This window comes from Paramormyrops kingsleyae, chromosome 12 (genome assembly GCF_048594095.1).
Source record: "Paramormyrops kingsleyae isolate MSU_618 chromosome 12, PKINGS_0.4, whole genome shotgun sequence".
Classification (NCBI taxonomy): domain Eukaryota; kingdom Metazoa; phylum Chordata; class Actinopteri; order Osteoglossiformes; family Mormyridae; genus Paramormyrops; species Paramormyrops kingsleyae.
In genome coordinates, this window is record NC_132808.1 from 32,520,094 (window position 1) to 32,543,232 (window position 23,139).

General features: G+C 46.5%; 1 protein-coding gene across 1 annotated transcript in view; it reads left to right on the forward strand.

The window, feature by feature from the left end:
• adam19a (ADAM metallopeptidase domain 19a) overlaps nucleotides 1-23,139 on the forward strand; it is a 102,145-nt gene that overhangs the window by 10,787 nt on the left and 68,219 nt on the right. Inside the window, exon 2 of the mRNA XM_023831406.2 lies at nucleotides 8,027-8,106. Within this exon, the coding sequence (XP_023687174.1) occupies nucleotides 8,027-8,106 (80 nt within the window). The remainder of the gene's footprint in view (nucleotides 1-8,026; nucleotides 8,107-23,139) is intronic.

The following is a 23,139-nucleotide window of genomic DNA, read 5'->3' on the forward strand; positions in this document are numbered from 1 at the left end:
GGCACACAGGAAGCTGGGCCCCTCACAACCATGGTGTTCCGCTAAGGACGAGAAGACGGTTCACTCAAGCTGCATGTTTTTGGACTGCGGGAGGAAAACTGCACGAAGACGGGGAGAAGATCAGACAGGCTGCCACCCGGCAAGCCCACATGCCGCCATTTTCAGCCGATACATATATACCCTGCAAATATTGGTCTAGCTTTATGAACTAGAGGCACACAGCTCTGAATATCAACTGGATCACAGATTTATTATTAAATCCTAAAAAGGCGGCAATACCCCAGGCAGACCTAAAGTGTTACCCCCCTAAAGGCTGCTGTATTGTCCCATCGCTTTTCTTCCTGTAAGTGCCCCCCAGGGAGGAAAACACATTGCGGTTAAAGTGCCGGGTGACTCAACATCACCACCCCTGCCAGCCGTAACCATATCCGACCCCGGCCTGTCCTACTCTCGCCCTGCTTGGGGGGCCGGAGATGCATGCAGGAGCGAGATAGGATTCTTTGGCCTGGTGAAATCACACCACCTCAAAGGTACAATAATCTTTTCCCATGTTTTTATTTCCTTTCCAAGTTATTCCACATTGTCGGAAAACAGGGCCAGGAAGGATTTGATGATGCAGCACTTTGCTGTTTGCTCGCGGTGAATCTTAATGAACGAAAGCCGGCAAGGCAGAAGTGGTGTTATCTGCCTCTGTGGGCACATCTTCGCTCATTATTGTTGCCAGTCCAGGGTGGGGGTGCAGCTGTAAAGCAGGCCTGCACCCTCACACCTCAAAGACATTCCGCATTTTTACCAGGGCATTCACTGTGCTGTGTGTGGCACCGCAAACTCAATAATCCAGAGTTTCGATTGGTCGAGTGTAAAGAGAGAACGATTTGAGAAGCCGTTTAAGTATCACATGGTCCTGCTGAGGCCGTCGACACACCAATGACACTTGAGTGCACCTTGAGGCAGCTTAGTTGCATTGGGTAGCTATTGGGTGACTTAGAATTGAAGCCCACATTGGAGTCGATTAGCATTGCACAGTTAACCAGAGCTGTTTTGATTGGTCAAGTGTAAAGATAATTGTGACAGAAGAATAATTAGAAAAGACGTAGCTGGGCTGTAGCCACGCCCACTGGGACTTCAGTGCAGCTTGAGGCAGCTTAACTGTATCAGGTAACTATTAGGCAACTGGGGATACAAGCCCAAGAAGGGGTCGATTAGCATTCGGCGCGGACTGAGAACGAGGTTAAACCAAACGGGGATTATTAAAATCTGTAATGGGAGGCCAGTTAAAGCAGCATAGTTCCGACCCTGGTGGGTTTCGTAGCCGAGGTTTCTCCCCGGTTCAGTCACGTTCACGAAAAAACAGCCGGCCGTCAGGAGTTAATAAATTGGAAGCGTAGTTATGTTTTTCCCTGTAGAGATCCTGTGTTTTGTTACTTTCATCAGTAAACCCATGAGGGGGGCCCAAGGAAGATTAATTTGTTTTTTTATTTATTTTTTATTCTGTGTTTTCTCGCTTGCCACTTTATAATAAAACTGCTGGTTTGTGGACCGTGTCATCTGTCTGCCGGGGATCCTGTCCTATCATTCCTGTCAGTCAGATCCGGCCATTAGTGAGATTTACAAGCAGGCTGTCATATCTGGAGATTAAAGACACACTGGCCTGATCCTCAGTCTTCCTGAAGACCAGTTGTGGAGGTTCTCCCCGTCATGTTTTCTCCACGATCCCTTGGGAGCTGCATGATGGACTTCGTCGTCCGACGTTCGGCATTCTTCAGTGAACAATCCGGTTTCTTGACAAAGTTATTGATAGGGCTGTTTTCTGTGATGGGCGCTCTTGAAAACCTTCCCGCACAGGATGATTCATTTGGAGAGTTATCTAAATTTCAATTGAATCCCCATTTCCAGTTGACTGTGACTATAATTCTTCCATGTCAAGTAACTTCACTGTTGACATTGCTGTCACAGAGGCCTTTGCGATTGTGAATATTGTTTGACCAAATTGCAAACACAGGGTTTACTTTTCAAACATGGTATCAGCTCTCTTGGTTTTCCATGAGGAAATAGCTTTTAGTTTGGTTTTAGCTTGTCTATGGTGTAAGCAATTCTCTGCTATCGATTCTTTCAAAGAAAAGTGAACTTGCCTTATCTGAGTGATTTAGATTGGGGTGGCCTGGTGGTTATGTTGTTCACATTTGTCCAGAGTGATGCTAATGAGGTTAAAGAGGAATGACCCGGAAAAGCCCATCAACGTCACCTCTGCGATGAGTAGTGAAATGGAGTATCTGCATGCTTCCATAATAGATTGTTATTTAAATGATTTAATCTACAAGAACATTTCTGAGGCGTTTTACGCGGTTCGGTAGAGCTCCTCAGACCAGATGGGCTATATTGAACAAAGCAAGAGGCACTAGGATCCACATATTGGAAAACCATGTGTTTAAGTATTCAGGGAAACTGCCAAAAGAAACGCCTTCAAATAAATATCCATCCGTCTTCGAACCACTTGTCTTGCCCAGGGTCATGGGGTTGTTATGCCATCAACTACACGTGAATATGAAATCCGAGCCACAAATATACACTTCCACAGCTGTCAGGAGACGAAAGAGGAAAGGTGGCATTTAAAAGCGGATCCCCGCATGGCAGAGCTCCTGCTTAAGGCTGTGGCTCTCAGCTCCGTGTTGCCAAAGCTGATAAGCCAGTGTATCCAATGTGCTCTAGCCAGGAGTGGGCCTCAGACGGAGCACACCCCCACAGGAAGAGCGGGGAGCCACACTCTGGGGGCCGGGCTCTGAAATTCCCCAAATCCCTTCCGAGGACCTTTGAAGGCGTCTCCACGCTGCCGGTGGACGTGACAGGTGATTTCTGGATGGGGACGTTTATTTTCTCATTCTCTTTGCATTCATTAAATGCCTCACATCTCACCGAGGCTGATGCCATTTGGGGGCCGGGATTAAGAGCCATGGTCTCCGTAACGCCTCTGTTAAACCTGTTTGGTTCCGTTAATGGTCTTGCGGGGAGGACGCCTGAACGATGGCATCTCAGCTGGGGGGCTGCAGCAGGAGCCCTCGTTTCAGGAGACCCTTCGCTCCGCTCCATCCCTACAGGATGAATAAATCAATACAGTCAGCAGGGAGAACAAGGCTTTGAGCTCTCCTGCCTTCAGAGTGCTCTGGGAATCTCATCCCGTGCAGACACCCAGGAAGAGGAAAAAGACGTGATGTGGAATTGCCTGAAAGCCACGCTGGCTGTATCTGCATGGACTGCTTACTGGTGAAGGGCTGTATCTGCATAGACTGCTTACAGGTGAAGGGCTGTCGGCTGAGCTGGAGAAATACCATCTAATGCAGCATATTATCCCTGTGTATAGTTTCTTGTAGAAAAATGTAGAAATTTCTTGTAGAAATTCATTCCAAATATGCAGTAACCTGATGTACCTGGTGTACGATATTAGTTAAAACAGCCTACAATGTTTATTTTTTTCCATGCTTATTAATAAACACCTCTGACATGGGGCTGCACACACTGTAGAGGCCTCTTAAAGCTCTGAGCATCGGCTCGCCTGTACGTCAGACCGGCGAAAACCACCAATGCCAGCAGGTTCCCAGAAATGCGAGACGAGGAGCTCGCCACAGTAATCGTGGCCGGCAGAGTTGGGAACAGAAACCGACTTTGATTTAATCTCCATCTGGGATCAATGTAGCGGCCTTGAGTAGAAAGAGCCTTGGCACTCGATTAATGGTGAAAAAACTGCTCCGGCTCACATTGACGGGCCATGTATCGATCCGGCGTGCCCTTTGTCACACGACAGTACGCTAAATCAGCTCAGAGGGACTTTATTTCTAACAGCGCCATGTCAAGATGGAGTCCATTTGAGTTGCCGTGATTCAGGTGGTTCCATTATATAGGTATCAAAAGCACAAGAGTCCAAGGTCTGTAAGTTGCTTTTGGGTGTCTTTGTATTGTCTTTGTTTTTCTTCTTTATTCATTGGCGTTTCCAGCCACACGCCTTAAGCCAGCCTCACACGGACGAGAATTCCACTCCTACCTGACTGGAGATCTTATAGGAAATAATAGCCGTCTCCAGCGAGACTCACTGGACGTTCGAGCTGAGATAGGGATGGGCATCCGCTCCGTGCCATGTGTCTGTATAGTGGGTGTTAATTGGCTCAGTGGGGACCTCACCTTAAGATCACAGGCCAATCAAAACGGGATCACGGCCCGGCTGTCATTTCGATCTCGCACTTTCATTCATTAACGCGGCGGAGGGCTCACCTTGGGCCAAGGCCGGGCGTGAAAGGAGCTTAGCTCTGCGAGATGCCTCCAAATCTCCATCTCCACCTGGCCGGCCCTCTTCAGATTCCTGTTTCAGAACGAGGAGTCTGGACAGCAGGAGGCCGCGATAACGCAGCGGGGAGACAGTTTCCCGTAAGACCGTCCACAGGGGCCCACGGCTTCCAAATCTGCCTATTCGTACTTCTGAATTTTAGCTAAGAAGGGCGTGGCTTATTAAACAGTTTAGCGGGAGTTAAACATCGTTTCTGCGCACATTAAAGAGATGGTGACAGCGATAGTATATTACGTAAAAAATTCTTCATCAAAGAGGTTTCTGATGGCCGTGATCCCTCCGTTTTTCCCCGAGCGTTAACCGCAGTCATTCTTTGACCCTGCTGCTCCTTTTCAGCCCACGGTCGCGTTTTGCCTTTGATCAGCTGACGACTGAAGCGCGGTGGCCAGGGTGGGAGTGGACCCTGCCATTCCCGTCGTCTAGCACTACATTAACTTGTCCTTTCCCTTCTGCAAAATGTGACATGTTAATTACGCCCTTTATGCAGAGCTTTTTTTTCCCTTCTTTTTTTTCCGCGCGAGCTTCACTCGGCGGCTTGGTAATTAGCAATGCAGGCCGTTCGAGTGCTTAGGCACACAGCCCAATGCAGGGAGCCGGTGGGGGGTGGGGGGGGTGGTGTTAGGGATTCAACCAAACCTGGGAATCTATGGGCAACCCTGACGCTCTCCAAAGAATAAGAAAGGTCACCCCCCCCACACGTTCCCACCTCAATGAAAAATCTATATGTTCCTTTAAAATGATTTACCATTTACTCTTCTGCTTAATTAAGTCATTTGAATGGTTAGGAAGCCAACCAGAGGCAGGCGCGGTTTGGGGGAGTGGGGGGGGAGGGGTTAGGGTGAGGTCATCCAAACTCTGACATGTTTGGGACACAATGACACCTTCCGTAAAACCCCAGGGGTGGGGGTGACATCATGCCTGGCCCCCTGACCCCCCTAAATACATATGTTACTTGGGTCTGAAATAAATGTATTATTATTATTACTATTATTATATATGTGAGCTAAAATTTTGTGAGCTCGGATCAGGCGAAACACAAACGTAAGTATATTTTCTTGACGGGCTCGTGATGTGATGCTGTTCAGCCAAATGACTATTTCAATATTAGTCTAAATACTAGAACTCATGGCCATAAATGGAAATTAGCGGGAGAACATTTTAAAAAAATTTGAGGAAGCACTTCTTTACACAGCGTGTAGTTAGAGTGTGGAATAGTCTTCCTGCTAGTGTAGTGGAAGCTAAAACCATGGGTTCCTTTAAATCAGAGCTAGATAAGATTTTAACAACTCTGAGCTATTAGTTAAGTTCTCCCCAAACGAGCTTGATGGGCCGAATGGCCTCCTCTCGTTTGTATAGTTCTTATGTTCTTATGTCGGTGCTGGGTGATCGAGTCGCTCCAGTTGGTGAAAAGTAAAGTTAATAACAGGAAAAATAATCAAGCTTGTGGAAGCAAGACAGTGTAAAGAAGAAATCAGAGTGAGTTACATATCTGTAAAAACTGTAAAATGTGACTGCAAAGCATTGCATTAATAACCTCGGTTCCTAGAGGCCATTAAGGTGAAATGCATCTGGCCCCCCTAACAAACATTTGGCCCCAGTCTGGCCCCCCCAGTTGAAATGGTCTAGACTGGGTCACACCCACACACCCCCTAAATGAAAAATCTCTAAGTTACTTTAATATGATTTTAACATTTACTCTTCTGGTTAATTTACCTGAAGGAATAACGTGTGTTTTTTCTTTTTCTGAGTCTCATTTTCTGGAAAGATTCGCACCGAAGTAGCTCCAGTAATTTAAGGTGTAAGGTGTTGGGGGGCGAATTGTGGGGTGGAAATGGCAGCTCTATTGCCTTAGAGGGGATGGGGGGCTGGTGGTGAAGGGGATGGTGGTGGTATTGGCGGGGGGGGGGGGGGGGGGGGGTTTGGCATCCTGGCCCACTGAGATAACTCTGTCAGACTCAATTTCGTACTGGGTGAACGGGGCTTTCGCAGTGCTGGCCAGCTGTCGCTGTGATGTCGTACCTGCATCAGTGATTCCCCCAGCGCCGGCGCTGATGGACCCAGAGTGGTGGTGCGGTACCAGCGATTACCAGCCCAGAACCCAGCCCAGTGACCACGGGGGCTGTTTGTTTGCCAACTAGAGCATGTGCTGGTCTGCTCTGGGGTGTGGCTTGTTTGGCTGGGAGAGAATATGTTGGTATGTCAAGCAGAATTCAAGGAATTTTTTAAGGTGGGGAGCATATGAGAGGCCAAAGATCAGGCAATCTTATTATTAGCCAATGATTTGTTTTTGAATTGGTGAGTGACAGTGGAGGGAGCACTCTGGCAGCCAATCGGCTTTCAGCTGGCGCCAGTGCCCCTGTGGCCCCTCCCCTGGGGAGGGTCTGCACACTCACCTTCGCTGCTGTACCCGTGAGCTGTGGACTTAATCTTAATTTCTCCAGTAAATATCCAGCTGGTGAAATTAGATGAGCCAATTTAGATAAAGTGATGATTAATTATTCTCCTGGCTATAAATTTAAGGCAAGGAAATTAATGATTGGGACCCACATATCAGCTGTTTTTGTGATGCAGATATTGTTTGACTTGTGAGGGTTACATTTACTGCCTTCTCGACAAACGCGACTTTACTTTTTCCTATGTGGCCCAGTTGTTGCCCCAATTAAAACAAAACTGAAATTGGTTAGTTGCTACACAGGTTGCAAGTTAAATGTTCCAGCCTGTTCAGGCCCATGCTATGTCAGCTTCGGAATGCTTTAAAAGGGGGGGGAAACAAATAATATCGGCGAACAGGCTGGAAAGAAAATGGTCCCCACTCATTTAATTCGTGGTCAACAAAGCAGAAAAGTGGCTTTTGGCATTAAAATGCGGTGTATTTGTTTAATTTGATAAATTTTCGTTAATATGAAAGCACAATCTGTGCGTGGCAGGTTTAATGGAATCAGATTACTCTTTCTTCAGAACTTGGCGTATATATTTCCAGGCGTTGTTTCATCGCTTCTCAACGATTTATTTCTGTCTAGTCTGAGCCGATGGGCAATTTGTCAACAATAGTGGTAATTATCTAAGAAAACACTGCCATTACGTTTCCATGCTTTCCGGTTCTCGGTTCGACATCGCAGTTCCACACCGTCTCATTTGATGGTGTAATAGGCAGCCCATAGAAATCACTTCCATATATAGTATAAATTGTCTCACGCCGCGTTTGCCCAGTCAGACCGTAACACAGAGCGCGTTTTGGTTGGCCGCCTGCTCTGCATTCATAAATCTGTTGGATGCAAGTTGGAGGCTAATGGCATAAAATGAAATGCGTCTGATTGTAGCCATCATAAGTTTGTCCAAAAGTTCCAGTCTGAAACCTCCCCGCTGTTTCCTTGACGACACGGACCGTGGAACCGGGGGGGGGGGGCACTTCTGGTGCATCATTAAGAATGCAGCGAGGGACAATCACGATAAATATTACCTACAAATAACCTAATGCAAAGCGAATAAAGTTTATTAACAAAAGCCTGAATTATATCCACATTTTTAAGACAAAAGGTTTTTCTAAACAAAGAGAAATGGACGTGATTTAATACCCCCCCCCCATGGCCCTCCCCTCATCCATGTTTGATGTTATCCAGGCAGTTCCAGCCCCACTGACACCACCCACCCTCCTGATTTCTAACCCTGATGTTTGTGTCTTCCTGGCAGGGGACCGTCGAGGACAGTCCACAGTGCCACGCTGGATCTCCCGGGGACGCACCAGACGAGAGACTGCAGCCACTGCACAGGTCAGGCCCCGTTTACATCCGGCTCTGCCTTTAATGTCCTTAGCACCCCCTCCCCCAGCCTGGGGGGGGTGTAGCACATCCACATTCTCTGTGGTTTACCAGATGGCCAGAAAGGCCAGTGAGGCTAGACAAACGCACTGATTTTATCTTATGTTTTGTCGCAGTGCAGATCTTCAATGTCGGTTTCTGTAACAGGTCGCTGTTTTTAAAAAGCTAATTCCCCCTGGGCTGCCCAAGCTGTACAAATGCGTGCTGGTCGTGTGTTACTGGGATATATTGTGCCTCTGTGCCCCCTGCCATCTGCTCCAGTCCTGGGGAGGGTATTTACATTTAATTTATTTAGCAGACGTTTGTATCCAGAGCGACGTACAAATGAGAAAACAGGGTCAGACAATCGCTGGAGCGATTAGGGGGTTAAGGATCTTGCCCAGAGGCCCAACTGTTAAATCACTCTGCCGACGCTGGGATCTGAACCAGCAACTTTCCAATCGCAGACACCGCGCGGTGGCCTGCTGAGCCAGACACCACCCCCAAGTTTTATGTATTTCTTAGCTAGATAAGCTTATGCCAAAACCCAAGTCCAATTTCCAGCACACACTGAGTCAGCTGACTAGTTGTGAGGGGGGGTGAAGGCTTGGGATGACATGCACATGGACACGTGACTGACCTGCCATTCTCTTTGGCGCAGGGACAGAACTGTCGCATGGCAGAGGTGCCTCTTGTCCAGCTACTCAAGGCTCATGCCCTTCACTCCTAACGGGCAGAGCTGGGTCTCACTCCATCACGCTGTTTTTGTGTCCCTGAGTAATCTGAGGAATTCCGCGCTGGCGTTTCCGTTGCATTAAGTCGTCCACCGTATGCAGAAGTAACCAAGTAACCTGAGTCAATTAATCATCTGCGTGCAAGACCCTCAAGATCTGATTTTGGAAATCCTCCGTATGAAAAGGAGGACTTCGGTAACAGCACAACAGAGGGAGTGCCGGACTTACGTAAAACTGGCTAAAGTAAATCAGGACTTGCTCAAATGATATTATTAGAATATTATGTGTTTTTTGCTATAAATGTTTTAAAGAGTATGTGAAGGTAAATCCGAGTTACAGTACGTGAAATTTCACTTGTGTTTGGGTTTGTGGAATGGATTCTGTACGCCAGCCAAGAGCTGGATTTATAAATAAGAGAGACTGAGTTGTCCACACATTCTTGCCTCACTCCCCTGTACCTTTTACTGATCCCCTGTACCCTTAAATCCAGCTTGTTTTTGTTGCTACTCAAAAACGGGAAAACACAGCAGAAGGAGAAGGTCAGTGCAAGGTGGACCCCCCGAAAGTGACCGTACCCTCATAAAACAAGCCCAGGCAAACCCACCCCCCTGGGGAGTCAAGCCTCTCAGCACGGGTCCCCCCTCCCGGCGCTGCTGTTTACAACTGCGTTCGAAACGCTGACTTTCGCAGTTGGCTTGCAGACCCGTCTCTCTCGTGTTTCTGTTTTGGCAGGAATGGAGGTGCTCGCTCCCAATGAGAACAAAGCACCTCGGAGCCAGCGGGGACGGAAGGGAATGAAATTAACTGCGTGTCGGCTGACGCGGGTGCCAGCCATGAAAAACGCTCTGTTCAAATAATATCTATCATGAGGACTTGCTCAGGCTAATGGGAGAGACACAGTGAGTTAGGCGAAATCCCAACAGTTCATTGGGAGATAGTGCCTTGCGGAATTTGTGCCGTGGTGCTGGGAAACAGTAGAGGGTGAACGTCTCGCAAACTAAATAACCCCTTTGTCTGTTTATTTCTTTATTTTTTAATTGGCTGACAGCAGTCAGATGATGGGGATCTAGGTTAACCTGATGTGGGTTGGCTGTTGATAGCCAGCCAACGAGTGCTGTGGCTAATGACGCCGAGCTGAGCGTAGTTATGCTGCAGAGCTCATTAGGGTCTAGACGGGGTAAAAATAGGAGAGAGTTAAATAACAGGAAGCATACCGCTATGGAGTAGCGCGGGGTTAACAAGGTTCCGACTCATTGCCTTAGTGGTGCGTCTTGAATTTTTAAGGGTTTTGTCGTTAGTTTTTCAGTACATTTTAAAGGTACCTCGGTCCGTGTTTCTGCCACATTTTAGTGTAATAAACTTATCTCAAGCTGTCCGGTGCTCCGTTCTGTAGCCTGTCGCGTGGTACAATTTTAATAGATATCTAGGCCAGCTAACGTGCTGTCCGTTCCTCATCCCCTCTTAGTAGGGGAGACTTGCGCTGTAGCGAGTTGTCCCAAGAGCCGTAACAAGCACACTTACTGTAACTGATGGCGCATAATTAGCCGCGATTGTTCTGGCGTTGCGAGTCCTCTCACGTCCCCGAGATCCACGGCAGCCGCAGACAGGCCAGTCCCACCGGGGCTGCGTAACAAACATAAGTACTCAAAGCTCATTCGCCGCCACGCAGTCATTTGCATAGCGAGCACTTTCTGTTCGCTGGATATGAGAAGGGGCAGATGCTGTCCAGCATTTTTGGGATGTCAGCGTTTGATGGGGGTGCGTCCCGAAGCCAGCCCATGTTCCTCAAGGTTCTGCTAGCGGCCGATTAAATACTGCCTGTGTGCCGCACATGTTCAGTTTTGGACTGAATTATATACTGTATGAATAAGATTGATGACATTGTAAACATCCTGACAAGTGCATTGTGGGTATTTCTCAACAATTACTTATTGTGATCTGAGAGTGGATAGATTCTACTTTTCCATCATGTCTCCCTTTAGCTTTTAGCATTTGGCCTCCGCTTCGGCAGAAACCCCACTCATGCCCACTAACAAACTCATATCATCTTTCTCGAAACATGGGGCAAATCACAGCTGTCAGGTTTTCCCTTGCGATTTATCATCGGTGCGGCCTGTGGGCCCTTTAGATGCATCGGCTCTTCTCAGTGCTGTTGGGAGCCATAAGCTTGTGTTTGGAATCATAGGACCTCGACTGTCTGTTTCCAGCCTAGATTAGCTATCAATCTCCTTGAGCCAAATGACACCTGTGCCTTTTGCTTCAAGTGTTCAGAGGCATTCTGGGAAAGAGGCTCGAGTATTAGAAAAGCTCCCACCTACCAACAGAGCCATAAAACTCTCGCAGTAAAATTGCTTCCAGTAGAAGTGGAGCTCTCCTCATATTATCACTTGGGACAAATATTGCTGCAGAAATCTGTGTACCAATCAGACGCGCACAGCGGAGACAGAACACATTGGAGGAGAAATCTAATCTGTGTCGCTTTCTTCTACCTTTGCTTGTGATAATTGCGCCCGGTGCAGAGTATTTATTAATGTCGCTAGCGGCGTAGCCTTCCTTGATTTGTTTTCTATGTGGGAAAATCATGTCGACTGCCTTTCTTGGGACTTTTACTATGGTATTCTTAATGGTATTTTATTCTGCCTTACCTCTTCCAAACTTGAGCTCGTTTTCCCTGATAATGTCAGTACATCTTCAGATCCATTTCACATACAATTCGGTGGCCTTGCAGTCAAGTGGCTGAGTTCACCCTTTGGGTGGGGAGCTCCAGATGCCCCCATCCCCCCGGTGATGGACACCACTCAGCAGGGCTGAAGCTCTCCAGCTGCCCTTTTATACATCCCTCGTTACGAGCCGTGTGAGAACCGATGTGCACGGGGTGGGCTAAATGTCAGGACGATGGAGTTTAACGGCGCGGAGATCCACGATGAATGAATGTAGCAGAAGTGCGGCAATTAACATTGACTGGGGACCATTATAGCCGTCCTTCGAAGGAGTTCATGAAGGGAAAGGTAGATTGTAAAGGTCCAGCTGAGTGACCAGAGTCGTGTTTTACAGCCATTTTATTTGCTGTCTCTGTCTCTTCCGCTGTCATTGGTCCACCAGTGTCCATCCAAAGATACATCCAGTGAGATGAAGGATTGCTTGTGAGATACGTTTCAAACTAGGCTTTAAATGATCTGAGATTGTGTGGACTTGCAGTGGGAATTCCGGGGCCTGGTGCGGAAGTCGTCCTGGCATTCACGGACGCACGTCATGTGGTTCATCCATCCCATAATTTTCACCGCATCATAACGGTGAACTCGCTTATTCATGGGCACACTAATGATCTGAGCCGCATCTCAAAGAGAGTGAAGCAAGGTCATGGTTGGGCCCACCTGTCACTGGCAGTGTGGGTCGGGAGGTGACAATCAGGCTCGTACTGAGGAACATCAAAGAAGTGTGTTATTTTAAGGAATGCTGGGCTTCTCTGCGGGCGGGCTGTCAGTCAGCGGCTTGGGGGGGGGGTGGTTGTGCGGTAGGGTCAGGAAAGCCCAGTTAGCAGCAGTAGCGTGTGGAGTCCAATGAGAGGCAGGACTTGTGTATAAATGGCTGCCCTCATTGGATAATGTTGCTGCGTGACACTTACATGGACCAATCAGAATCACAAAAAAAGCTGGTAGGAATGTGACTTTTTCACACCTGTCACGCCACAACTGAATGATCATACACCTATATGAACCTGGGCTATGGGGTCCACAGTCAATTTACATGTAGTAATGGATAAAACCTTAGACAGGATTGCAATGTGGCCAGCAGCTTCAAGTCTGTTCACTGACCCTCTGGTTGGTGTTGAATTTAGCGAATGATATGCAGGAATATTAGGAGGATTCTAAACACCACATAGATTTGGGGGGGGGGGGGTCCAGAGCTCTTTAAGCAGCATATAAATCTGTGAATTAATGGTCAGTCGTTTGCCAGATGCTCTTATCTGATGTAGCTTGTAGGCCACCCGTGTTAATTGGTGCATGTCGTTTGGTAATAAACAAGAACCTTAAATGAAACTAGCAGGATATGCTTGGGCATTTAGAGAGGTCAGATGCGCATTTCAAATATCATGAAATCTATGTGATGTCGGTAATGATCCACACAAAACAGTCAGATTTCATAAGACAGTAGATGAATACAGTCAACCATGTGACTACTGCTTAACCAAATCGACAAATGGAAACTAATTTGTATCTATTATTCTGAAGCATTTTACAATATGTGCTGTAACTGAAAATCGTGATTTATCTCAATTATTATTTTCTGTCACAAATCACAGTTGCCTACCTATTCCTCCAGGTCCTGGGAGAGTGTGTGGTAGATATTATCCATTTTTATATACCGTCATACTGTTGGCGTTACTTACTTTATGCAGTCAAGATATGTGTAGCTATACAGTGTATCGAATGAAAGATTTTTAGTTGCTGCTCTTTGGAAAATCTGCAGATGTACACTGGCAAACAAATGGAGAGGATGAGATCAGCCTTGTGCCTTTTCGCGTTTAGCTCCGTGAGTCTGGACCTCCCTCCCTACTGCCATTCGTCACTTGAACAGTCTCCAATTTCAAAACCAAACCGAAAACCTTTTTGTTTGCTTAAACTTATAACCCTCCTTATCCATAAAATGTGTTTTTTTTATGTCTGTTTACTTTATGTTCTTTGTAAGCATCTTTAAGTTTTTGAAAAGCACTGTATGAATGAAATGTATTATTATTATTATTATTATTATTATTATTATTATTGTGTGGAGTAGTTACTGCAGTACGTCAGTGTTTGCCTCAGACCGTATGCATCCCTGTGAGGCAGTGCCAGTGAGCCAGTGAACTCAACTGGTGACAAAGGGGGCCGACTGGGACGCCATTTTCTGACGGGGCACTGACTTAGCAAACCGCCAGGTCCAGCCACCCAGCAAGCTTCACCGCCGGTGCCCCACTGGGACAGTGTGCCCCCCCGGCACAGTGTGCCCCGCCCATGACAGTGACACTGCGCAGTGATGCCTGCTTATAGGAAGCCGCATGAGCTGCTGACCACCACTGCTGTGAGCTCTACAAGCACCCGGAGCTCGTTGGTGTTACATGTATCATCCTACGCCGTAAAAACCTCAAGGTCTGCAGAGATCCTATAGCAGGCCTGGGATGTGAGACACATGCACATCCCACACCGTCCGTCTCTCGGAACCGTTCTACACACAAGGACCGCCCGAATGTTCCCAGCTGCCAAGCAACACGTTCACGGCCACTGTTCCCGCTACCTCTCCACCTCCTGCTTTTGATTGTCGCCTTCAAACTGTATCGGCCCAAGGACACTTCAGAATCTGCTAGCTGCCTGGTCCTCGATCTGCTGGTCTGATTGAAGTCCACTGTCTGATTTCATTCTGTATTTCTCAGTAGAAAGACTCAAAGAAGAATGGATGTGCAGATTATAATAATAATCCTGGTAAAATATTACCTAGTTTTCTCTTTGAATAACTGGACATTAACAGAATCCTTGACTTTTGATAGCTATTGCAGTGAACAGGTGTTTAGGTTGCTGAAATATTACTAATAAAAGTTTTTTTTGGTTCGGCCTGTTAATGATGTATTCGGGACTTTATATCCCTAACAAGCCTGTTGGTTGTTTAATTTTGAATGCAAGGTTTAAGAGATAAACATGAAGCACTTTGGCAGCTTTGGGCACTAAAACATCTCGCTCCTCAAACTATCTTCATTCCTTCTAGGGGTTTTTACCAGGAAGTAGGTCAGATTTACAGAAAGCATTTCTAAACTCGGGAATCACTTGCTCTTCCTGGCCCCTTCGCATGCTTATGAAGTTACAGCATGGTCTTGTCTCGCCAAAATGTCAGCCATTTGTCAGGTCGGTCCAACGGATTCCTCCAAATTCTCACAAGGAGGACGCGGAATAGAAGCCATGGGAAATTTCAGAGAACTACACTTGGCTTCCCAGTAACATTTGTGTCCAATATTCTGGTTTCTTCGTTACTATCGCAAGTTTGGATTGATGTGGCTGTTATTAAACCATGGCTTTGTCCCCCAGGATTGATGAGGAACAGGCACAATAGCACAATAGGGTCTTTTTATAGATGTGAATGATGCTTGGTGTTTTGTTGCCACCTGCATAAATATTATGGAAAATTCAGGCAAACACAGTCCATTCCAACTCCTTTTAGCCAAATGATGCATTATATCTTATTTTTTTTTCATCAAAAACATGCTGATTTCTTGACTGGTTTATAAGAATCATTTGAAAATGTGCCTCACAAAAGGGTGTTATATAAATGGAGACTGATTGGCATCCGTGTTGTTTATTTTCTAAAGCTGCGCCAACAGATTGTCAGTTTATCATCAGATGCAGAATCAGGGTGGCTATTGTCCTAAAGATGCCTCCTTATCATCTCCTGGCTGCTGGACCCCCCCCCGTCTATACATGGATTGTTACTCCTCCTCTGCAAAAGTAGCGATATGGTAACGTAGAAGGGGAACCGTTTTGTCAATACGCAACCTCTATGCCAGAGAGGCGGGAAGGAAGATTGAGGGTCGAAGGAAAACAAAAAAGTGTCCGGCAACATGGGATGTCGGATGATGTGGGACAAGAGGTCGTTACAGATGTACAGCCCTGCTGCCCAGTGGACCTGCTGTTATTTCAGCTGAAGCCAAACCAGAGCTTCCATTCCCAAAACTAGCAGAGAGCGCGAGAGACTTTCCCACCGCAAACTGTCGCAGGTCGCAGAGGAGAGAGCCGGGCGGAAACTTTCGCCGCCACCCCGGCCACTTTCCGGAAGGTTCCGGAGTCGCGGGGTGGAGAGGAGAAATGGACGACGGCCAGGCTCTTTTTACAGGAAGTGGGTTATGGTCGGAGGAGATGTCGCGAGCTGAATCTCAAAGCCAGCTAGGGTTCGTTCTGCGACCCTCGTGTGTGGAGACGGGTGTTTTATGGGGCCGTCAGACCGTGGGTGTTAGTTCTCGAGCTGGTGCCAGTCGCTGAGGATAATTACAGCATGCCTTGCATGTGGGGATATAAATAGGCAACAGATGCTTTTTTAGTGCGTGTTTTAGTGCGTATGTCGTGTATGTGTAAATATATATAACAATCATAACATTTACATACATGATGATAAAAAACCACCACACATTTACATATGTCAGGTTAATGAAGAGATTCCGTAATCAAGAAAGACTTCATATATATATATATATATGAGCAAATTTTGTCGTTTGCTTGGGTTTACTAGCATGGATACAAATGATGTCATGGTCAGAATGAGCCATAGGTCAGGATCTGAATATAGTTAAAAATTCGCTCACACAAGACAAACCTCAGACAGTACGTGTGCTGGTAAACCTGAAGTTCCAGCACGATGGTTTATCGGGATGAGAGAAGCTTCCAGACGGAAGAATGCTACTGTCGCTGATTTGTAAGCGCAAGGCCAGGAGGCCTTGCGGGGGCCGGGCTAAGCTAACGCTAAAGTGTTTCTCGTATGTTATTGTTCGAATTTTGCTTAAGTTAATAATACAGTTCAGGGAAAATACATGCTACGCCATTAGCCAGCAGGTACCGCGATTGATAGCCGCCTTTAGCACAGCCACCATTGGCACTTCGTTCCTCTCCCCTGGGTCGCCGCGTCAGGACTGTACCGGTCCAAGCCACTTCAGACGCTGCTATCCGCTGGGCCCCGAAGATGGATTCCTCCCGTGCTCCTCAGATTTGATTTTGTATTTAAGAGTACAAAGGTGGAACGTTTAGTCTATTCCACAGACTCCCAAGGCCTCTGCAGATAAGCGTTTCATAGGTAGGTGGCCTCCATAATCATTCTGATAACTATATTATTCTTCAGTCAGTTTCCTCTTTGAATAAGTGGAAAAGAAATGTACGTTAATTCAGATAGCAAACTGTGAAAGAGAGATGAGGAGGTTGCTTAAAGTAATGCTAAAAGGTTCTTGGGTTCTGTCTAGTAAAGACACATTTCGGATCTCGCATAACTACAACACGGCTTGTTTTTGAGAAAACAGACAAAGTAATAATACATATATTGTACATTTTGTTGCATTTTCATCCAATAGTGGGTGTCTGGTGGGGGCCGTAGCTTTTCCCAGGCAGCGTAAGGCTGGGGTAGACCCAGGCCAGGGTAACTACAGCCAGGCCTTGGAGCATTACGGTACATTTATTTATTTAATGGACGCTTTTATCCAAAGCGGTGTACAATTGAGAAAAACAGGATCAGCCAATCACGGGAGCAATTGGGGTTATGGGCCTGGCTCAGGGACCCAGCAGGGAAATCACTCAGCCGACCCTGCCTAAATCATTCTGCAAAGCCCGCTGAGCCACACACTATTCGTTGGGCATACAGCGGGGGGACAGGATTCGACCCCCATTGCCAGAGGTGTGAGGTGATGATGCTGCCCAAATGTTCAAACAACCAAAAATATTATTGCAACTCAGTCTATGTTCTATACAGCACTGCCAAGTCTCTTGAGTTATACAAATGTATAACATACTTTACTCATTAAGTAGAACAGCAGGTAAAATATTACTGATAAAAATATCTGCAGTGTTTTGCAATCCATTAATACACAAATGTAGTTATACATGAACTCAGTCTCTTGTACAAAAAGCTAATGTCAGAGGGGCCTGTTTCTGAGATAAGAAATTTTGCCACTGTTAACATTTCCCAGACATAGTCTTCTGGGGTTTTTTCCATATGCAGCTCTCATGTAAGCAATTTCAACTACAGTACAGTGTGTTTTCTGTTAGCTTAACGGGCGTCCATTTCCCGCAGCAATGTGCTCCAAGGGCAGGACTGGAGCGTATCTCTCCTGACTTCATGTTTTGAGAGATGAGAAAACGTTCTGCCAACGCACGCCAGAAACTCCAGACTGAAAGGACTGATGTTTCCAGTTGAGCTCCAAAGAAAAACAGGGCATAATGGCCATTTTCTGTTTTAGTGTTGTGATGTTCCAGGCAAAAAAGAAAGAAATATTTCAATCATGGACAAAAAGGGGAAAGTCTGTTTGACTAGACACCCTATGCCTGTATGCAAATGAGGGCTAAGGAGGCGGGAGTGGGAGAGGAATCACAGCTCGCAAATGGAAGTTCCGTAATCTTCAGTCCTTTAATTATGATCAGTGGTTTCTTCCCTTGGCCTTACATCTTAACTGAGGACATGAGAGTAAGGACCTGGAATCTGACTCACACAGAGTCTTTGGACCGTTTCCCGTAGAGTTTAACCATCTGATGACGTGCACGTTCTCTGTATCATGTAAGCTGCGGTACTCTGACACCTGACAGGCCATTATCTGGTCTTTTGACTACTGACGCTATGAGGGGAACGTGGAACAAGCTGATAAATGGTTACGTGTCAATTAGTTAAAGAGGGAACTGGCTTCTTTAATTCTTTAACTGCTGGAGCCATGAAAAGGCTTTTGGAAGTATGGATGTGTTAAATTTGCTGCCGACCAGAAAAACCACAACCGATATAATGATGACAGAAACAAAAAGAACCTCTTGGGCCACATCTCTTAGAGGATGACATGACTACCCCAGTATCCATTTCCTTGAGGCTGCAAGAGTGTCACCAGATATGTGAATGACACTCAGGAACTGTGGGAAGCACGATTCATTGGATGAGGAAGTTAGCATTTTTGTGCACCGTCTCATATGTGACAACAAAGTACACACTGCCAGCGATGTGTCCTTCACAGTGCATTCTGGGTATTCTTCCGAGTACAAGTAATATGTCTCTAATACAGCTTGACAGGCAGTCAGAGAGAGCCGCTGGCTTGTAGGACAGGCACTTCTGCGAAGCTCGGTGCTGCCGCTGACATCTGGGCCCTGGAGGACATGTAGTTGGCATTCCCCGTCGGTTCGTTTGCAGAGCGCTACTCTGTAGGCTGAAGAGGCAGCCCCACATGCAGTGCATGCGTTGGTGTCTCTGCAGACCTGTCCTTTTACATGCCCCGGAACGCCAGTACCCACGACTTCCAATCTATTCCTCTGTACTGAGGACCCTCGAGGTCCTAGAGACCCGCTCGAGCTCACCGGAGAGAAGGATCACCAGAGAGAAGTTTGATGCATTTGTCCTGCAGGGTCTCTCACACCGACTTCCAGCAGGACCGGTGCTGCAGAGTAGATCCACAGCCAAGGCTGGTCCTTTCTTCTGTCAGTTTGCTGGTTCCCACGTATTTTGCAAGTATAAGCTAAGTTCATTTAAAGGACCTTGTTCGCTCGTTTAAACCTGGATGTTCCTTCATTTGAGAGGGAAAGATTCTGAAAGCTTTCTCTCATGTTAGATGTACGGGCATCATTCTATTTAACAGTTGGGAGTTTGTACATGTTTGAAGTTCTTTGTGCTCTATATATAGCAGTGGCAGTAACACGCTGCAGGTTCAGTGCCTGCGTCTGATGCTGGCCTGATCTCCTTCAGCCTGAAGGAACACACAGCTTAGACCGAGATCACGCAATCCTCAAACGCGTGAGCTGGAGACGACAAATGCAGTCGATATCGCACAGGCCTGCGCCAATCAGTCCTGCGCCAATCAGGCCTGCGCCAATCAAGCCTGCACCAATCGGCGCTAGGAAACGTTAATTGTTTCTGAAAAAGAATTTGCGGCTCACAGTGGCAAGCGGGGAAAATAGGACGCAGGAGATGGACAGACTTATTAAAGCCTTGGGAGAGGGCCGAGAGCGAGCGTGTTTCGGCAACTCGAAATAAATTAAGTGTTCCTTGCATCGCCTCTTTTCACGCGTAGCGGAGTACATTTTCTGAGAAATGAAGAGGAAGGGGAGGGGGAAGCCAGGTGAATCAAAAGTACCTTCCAGTGGAAGAGACACTGTTATTAAGGGATGTGTACAGGGGAGGGGCCGGAGGGGCACTGACCCCAGCTGAAAGCTGATTGGTCCTCAGAGGGCCCCTCCCCCATCACTCACAGATTCAAAACATACAGCCCTTCTTATGCCTCCCACCTTAAAAAATCCTAGAATTACTGCCGCTCTAATTCCCCTTTTCTCAATACGTCTCTCTTTTTTCCTGCTTTCCTGGTACCCAGTTTCTGGCCTCCACGTCCGAAAGTACTCTAGAAAGATCAAAGCCTCCCGAATTCAGATCACCTGCGCCCGCTGTCCCCCGGGAAGCAGCCTCTTGCTTTTTGGAGCAGACGGACACGTCCTCCAGCAGGATAATGATAATGATTAATGACGTCTACAGGAGGTGTGACGCTTAATTGCGGGTGTCCGAGTCCGTAGCTACCGTGCGAGTAGCCGGAGACACCAGGGAGTAATGATTGCTTAACGCCGCCTCATTCGCGTGCTTAGGAGAACGGTTAGTGTACTATTGTCAGGCTAAATGCTCAGTGCCTGGAGATCCACGCCAGTGTGTAGGAGTGGTTATGTAGCTTGCAATTAGAGTGAATTTTGAAGAGCAAATGTTTAAAGATTCATCGCCGTTGACCATTTGAGCATAGCAAACGGCCACAGTTGTTCCATTAGGATTCTGGCTTAAACTAATGGCAAGCTAAAATGAACATTTTTTCTCATTAAAGCATTTAAGATAATTAAATTTCCGCATTTGCAGCAGCCCCAAGCCTCCCGAATCAGGTTCAGTCCAGTAGCAAATTGAGCTGCTGTTGATGTTTTTGTAAATATTTTTGTAGTCAAATTACACGGCAAACATTGGATGTTTGTTATCGTGCTATTTTGATTATGTCTGATTTCAAAATTAGTCTGCAGTTTTCCTAACATCTAATAATCTTAACCCTTTAAGCGATAAATTGCAATTCCTTTTCAGAAGACATAGGCCACATTTTGTTGGTCTGCGATTAGGTCTGTGATCGCTTTCCTTTTTTAAGAAACGCAAAAGTGCCTTTGCTTTGTGTCGCACAAAAAATTGTCATTCAGTTGCTTGCCAGTCAAACAGGACTGACACGGCTTATTTACCTCTTATTTATTTAGCAAATGTTTTTATCCAGTGTCACGCACAATGAAATAATGCAGCAGGGTTAAGGGCCATATCAGTCTATCAATAAATTTTTATTTATATAGCACTGCCTTAACAATCATGGTTTACAAAGTTACCTTCCTGAAGGACTCAAAGGTAAAAGTCAAACGTGGGATCTGGCCACCCAACTTCTGACTGTAACCCCAGTGTCATAACTGGCCGAGCCAGATGCCACTCTCTATTGGGAGTTTTACTTACACAAAAATGTTATGAGGGCAGAAGGAAAAATGGTTGGTTCAGAGAGATAACCAATCAGATTGTAGAGGAGGTGGGTCCAAGCACCTAGAGGAGGCGGGACCAAAACATCTGATTAGTATTCTCTCTGAACCAATTAGGGCTGGGCACATGTGCAATAATCAGCATCAGATGACAGGCAAAGCTTTTCAGTACTAAACGGGCATTTATTTACGCCCACAATTTGGTAAGCAGATTAGTACTACGGCTAAAATATCAATGAGATGCGTTTTGTGACACTCAAAAGTTAGTATTCTGTATAAACTTGGCATATCTTTATGTTTTTAAAATTTGGTTAGTGGAGCACACCACCTAATACTATTGGTATACTATGGTTTGGTATACTATGGTTTGGTATACTTCGGTGCGATATGAACTGAAATGGTGGTGAAGAAAGGAGCAGCTCAGCAGCCACGACATCTTTTAAAAGAGGAGATCTTATCTGGATAAATAAGGTAAATGCACAGACCTCGGAGCCACTCACCGGGCAGATAAGCCTTCTGCACCCGAGGTGGTGAATATCCAAACCGTTGTATAATGGGGGCAACCAAGCAACATGAGCATCGGTCCCACGCCTCACTGGCTTCCATCATCATGACTGGCGGAGCGAGGCGTCCAGGGTGTGGCCCAAGCCGTGGTCACATATTTAAAGAAAACAGGGAAGTTGTGACAGATGATGGACTCTGACGTCATCAGCGTATAGCGGCTCCTCTCCAGCCCATTAGGAGGCAGGGCGAAGATATCGGAATGAGGAAGAGTCAAGGCGGGTTTTCTAAAGCAAGGACATTATGGAGCGGAAAGAGGACCCCTTCACTGATATCCATTAAGGAGTGCATATGGTCAAAATGACAGTTAGGTTTGTGCATCTCGATGCTCGTCATCTGCATGTACCAGCTCATATCTTAGGCTGTCTACAGAAATAGGTTTTCTAATGGGAAATGACAATGGATTCATTTTGATGTTTATGAGGCTATGTTGTCCTTCACAAGGACAGGTTACTTATTTTGCAGATGATGCATGACATGTATGTGCGACTGATTTTTCTTGACCAAACTTTTATTCTGGCTGTATTGCTGTTCAAATTCCAGAGCTTTGATGAGGATGTTGTGTGGTGTCATGTTTGAAGGCTGGCAAAAGGCAACTTTGACACTCGATGTCGATGGAAACGGTGGGGGGGGGGGGGGGGGGGGCAAAAAGACAACTGTGATGCACGACTAGGATGGGGACTTGGGAATGGACCAGCAGCTCTGTTTGCAGTGCGAAGGCCTCTGCTGACACAGTCCCAGGGAGGAAAATTAACTGAACCTCAAGCCCAACTATGAAGGATGAAGGACCTCTCAAGGCTGTGCGTATCCTTCACCGCCTGGATGAAGAAGAAATGCTCGACAAATCCTAGACGGGAAGAAAATAAATAAATAAAGAGCCTTGCGATGCTTCTGCAGTCAATACACCACAATCCACTGAAAGGAGGACATCCTCGAGCAAACAAGACGCCTGGCCCAGTCACCTCCAGATGGATACCAGCCGTATGGATCTGTGTTTTCATGAAGAACTTTTTCATGAAGATATTATGGGGTCAAGATTTAAAAGTTAGCGTGCCGGTTGTCTTCCACATTGTCAGAACTTGTTTTCCCTTCCGCGTATGTCAGTAGTGTACATTTTTAAATAAGTTTAACACGATAAAGAGGGGCATGTTTTTGGGAAAGGGCCCTGAGTCTTCGCATGTTTGTCAGCACGAATGTGCCTTTCATTAGGCGGAGGGAAGTTTCAGCCGCCAATGTGAATGAACGATTGTTTTTTTTTGTTGCCTTTTGTCGGGTCGCTTCCAAGCCGAGATCTCAGCAGAGGAATCCTGCTTTTTATGAAGTGTAAGGTGCACGCTGAGCAGGGTGGGGGAAGGGTTAGGGGCTGAGGAGAGAGCAAGCTTATGGGAGAGGCCTACAAAATAAAAACATAGCTAGGCCCTGACACCCGGGGAGCCTGCTGTAAATTAGTCTCCCCCCCCCCCCACAACACCCACAGCTCTCAT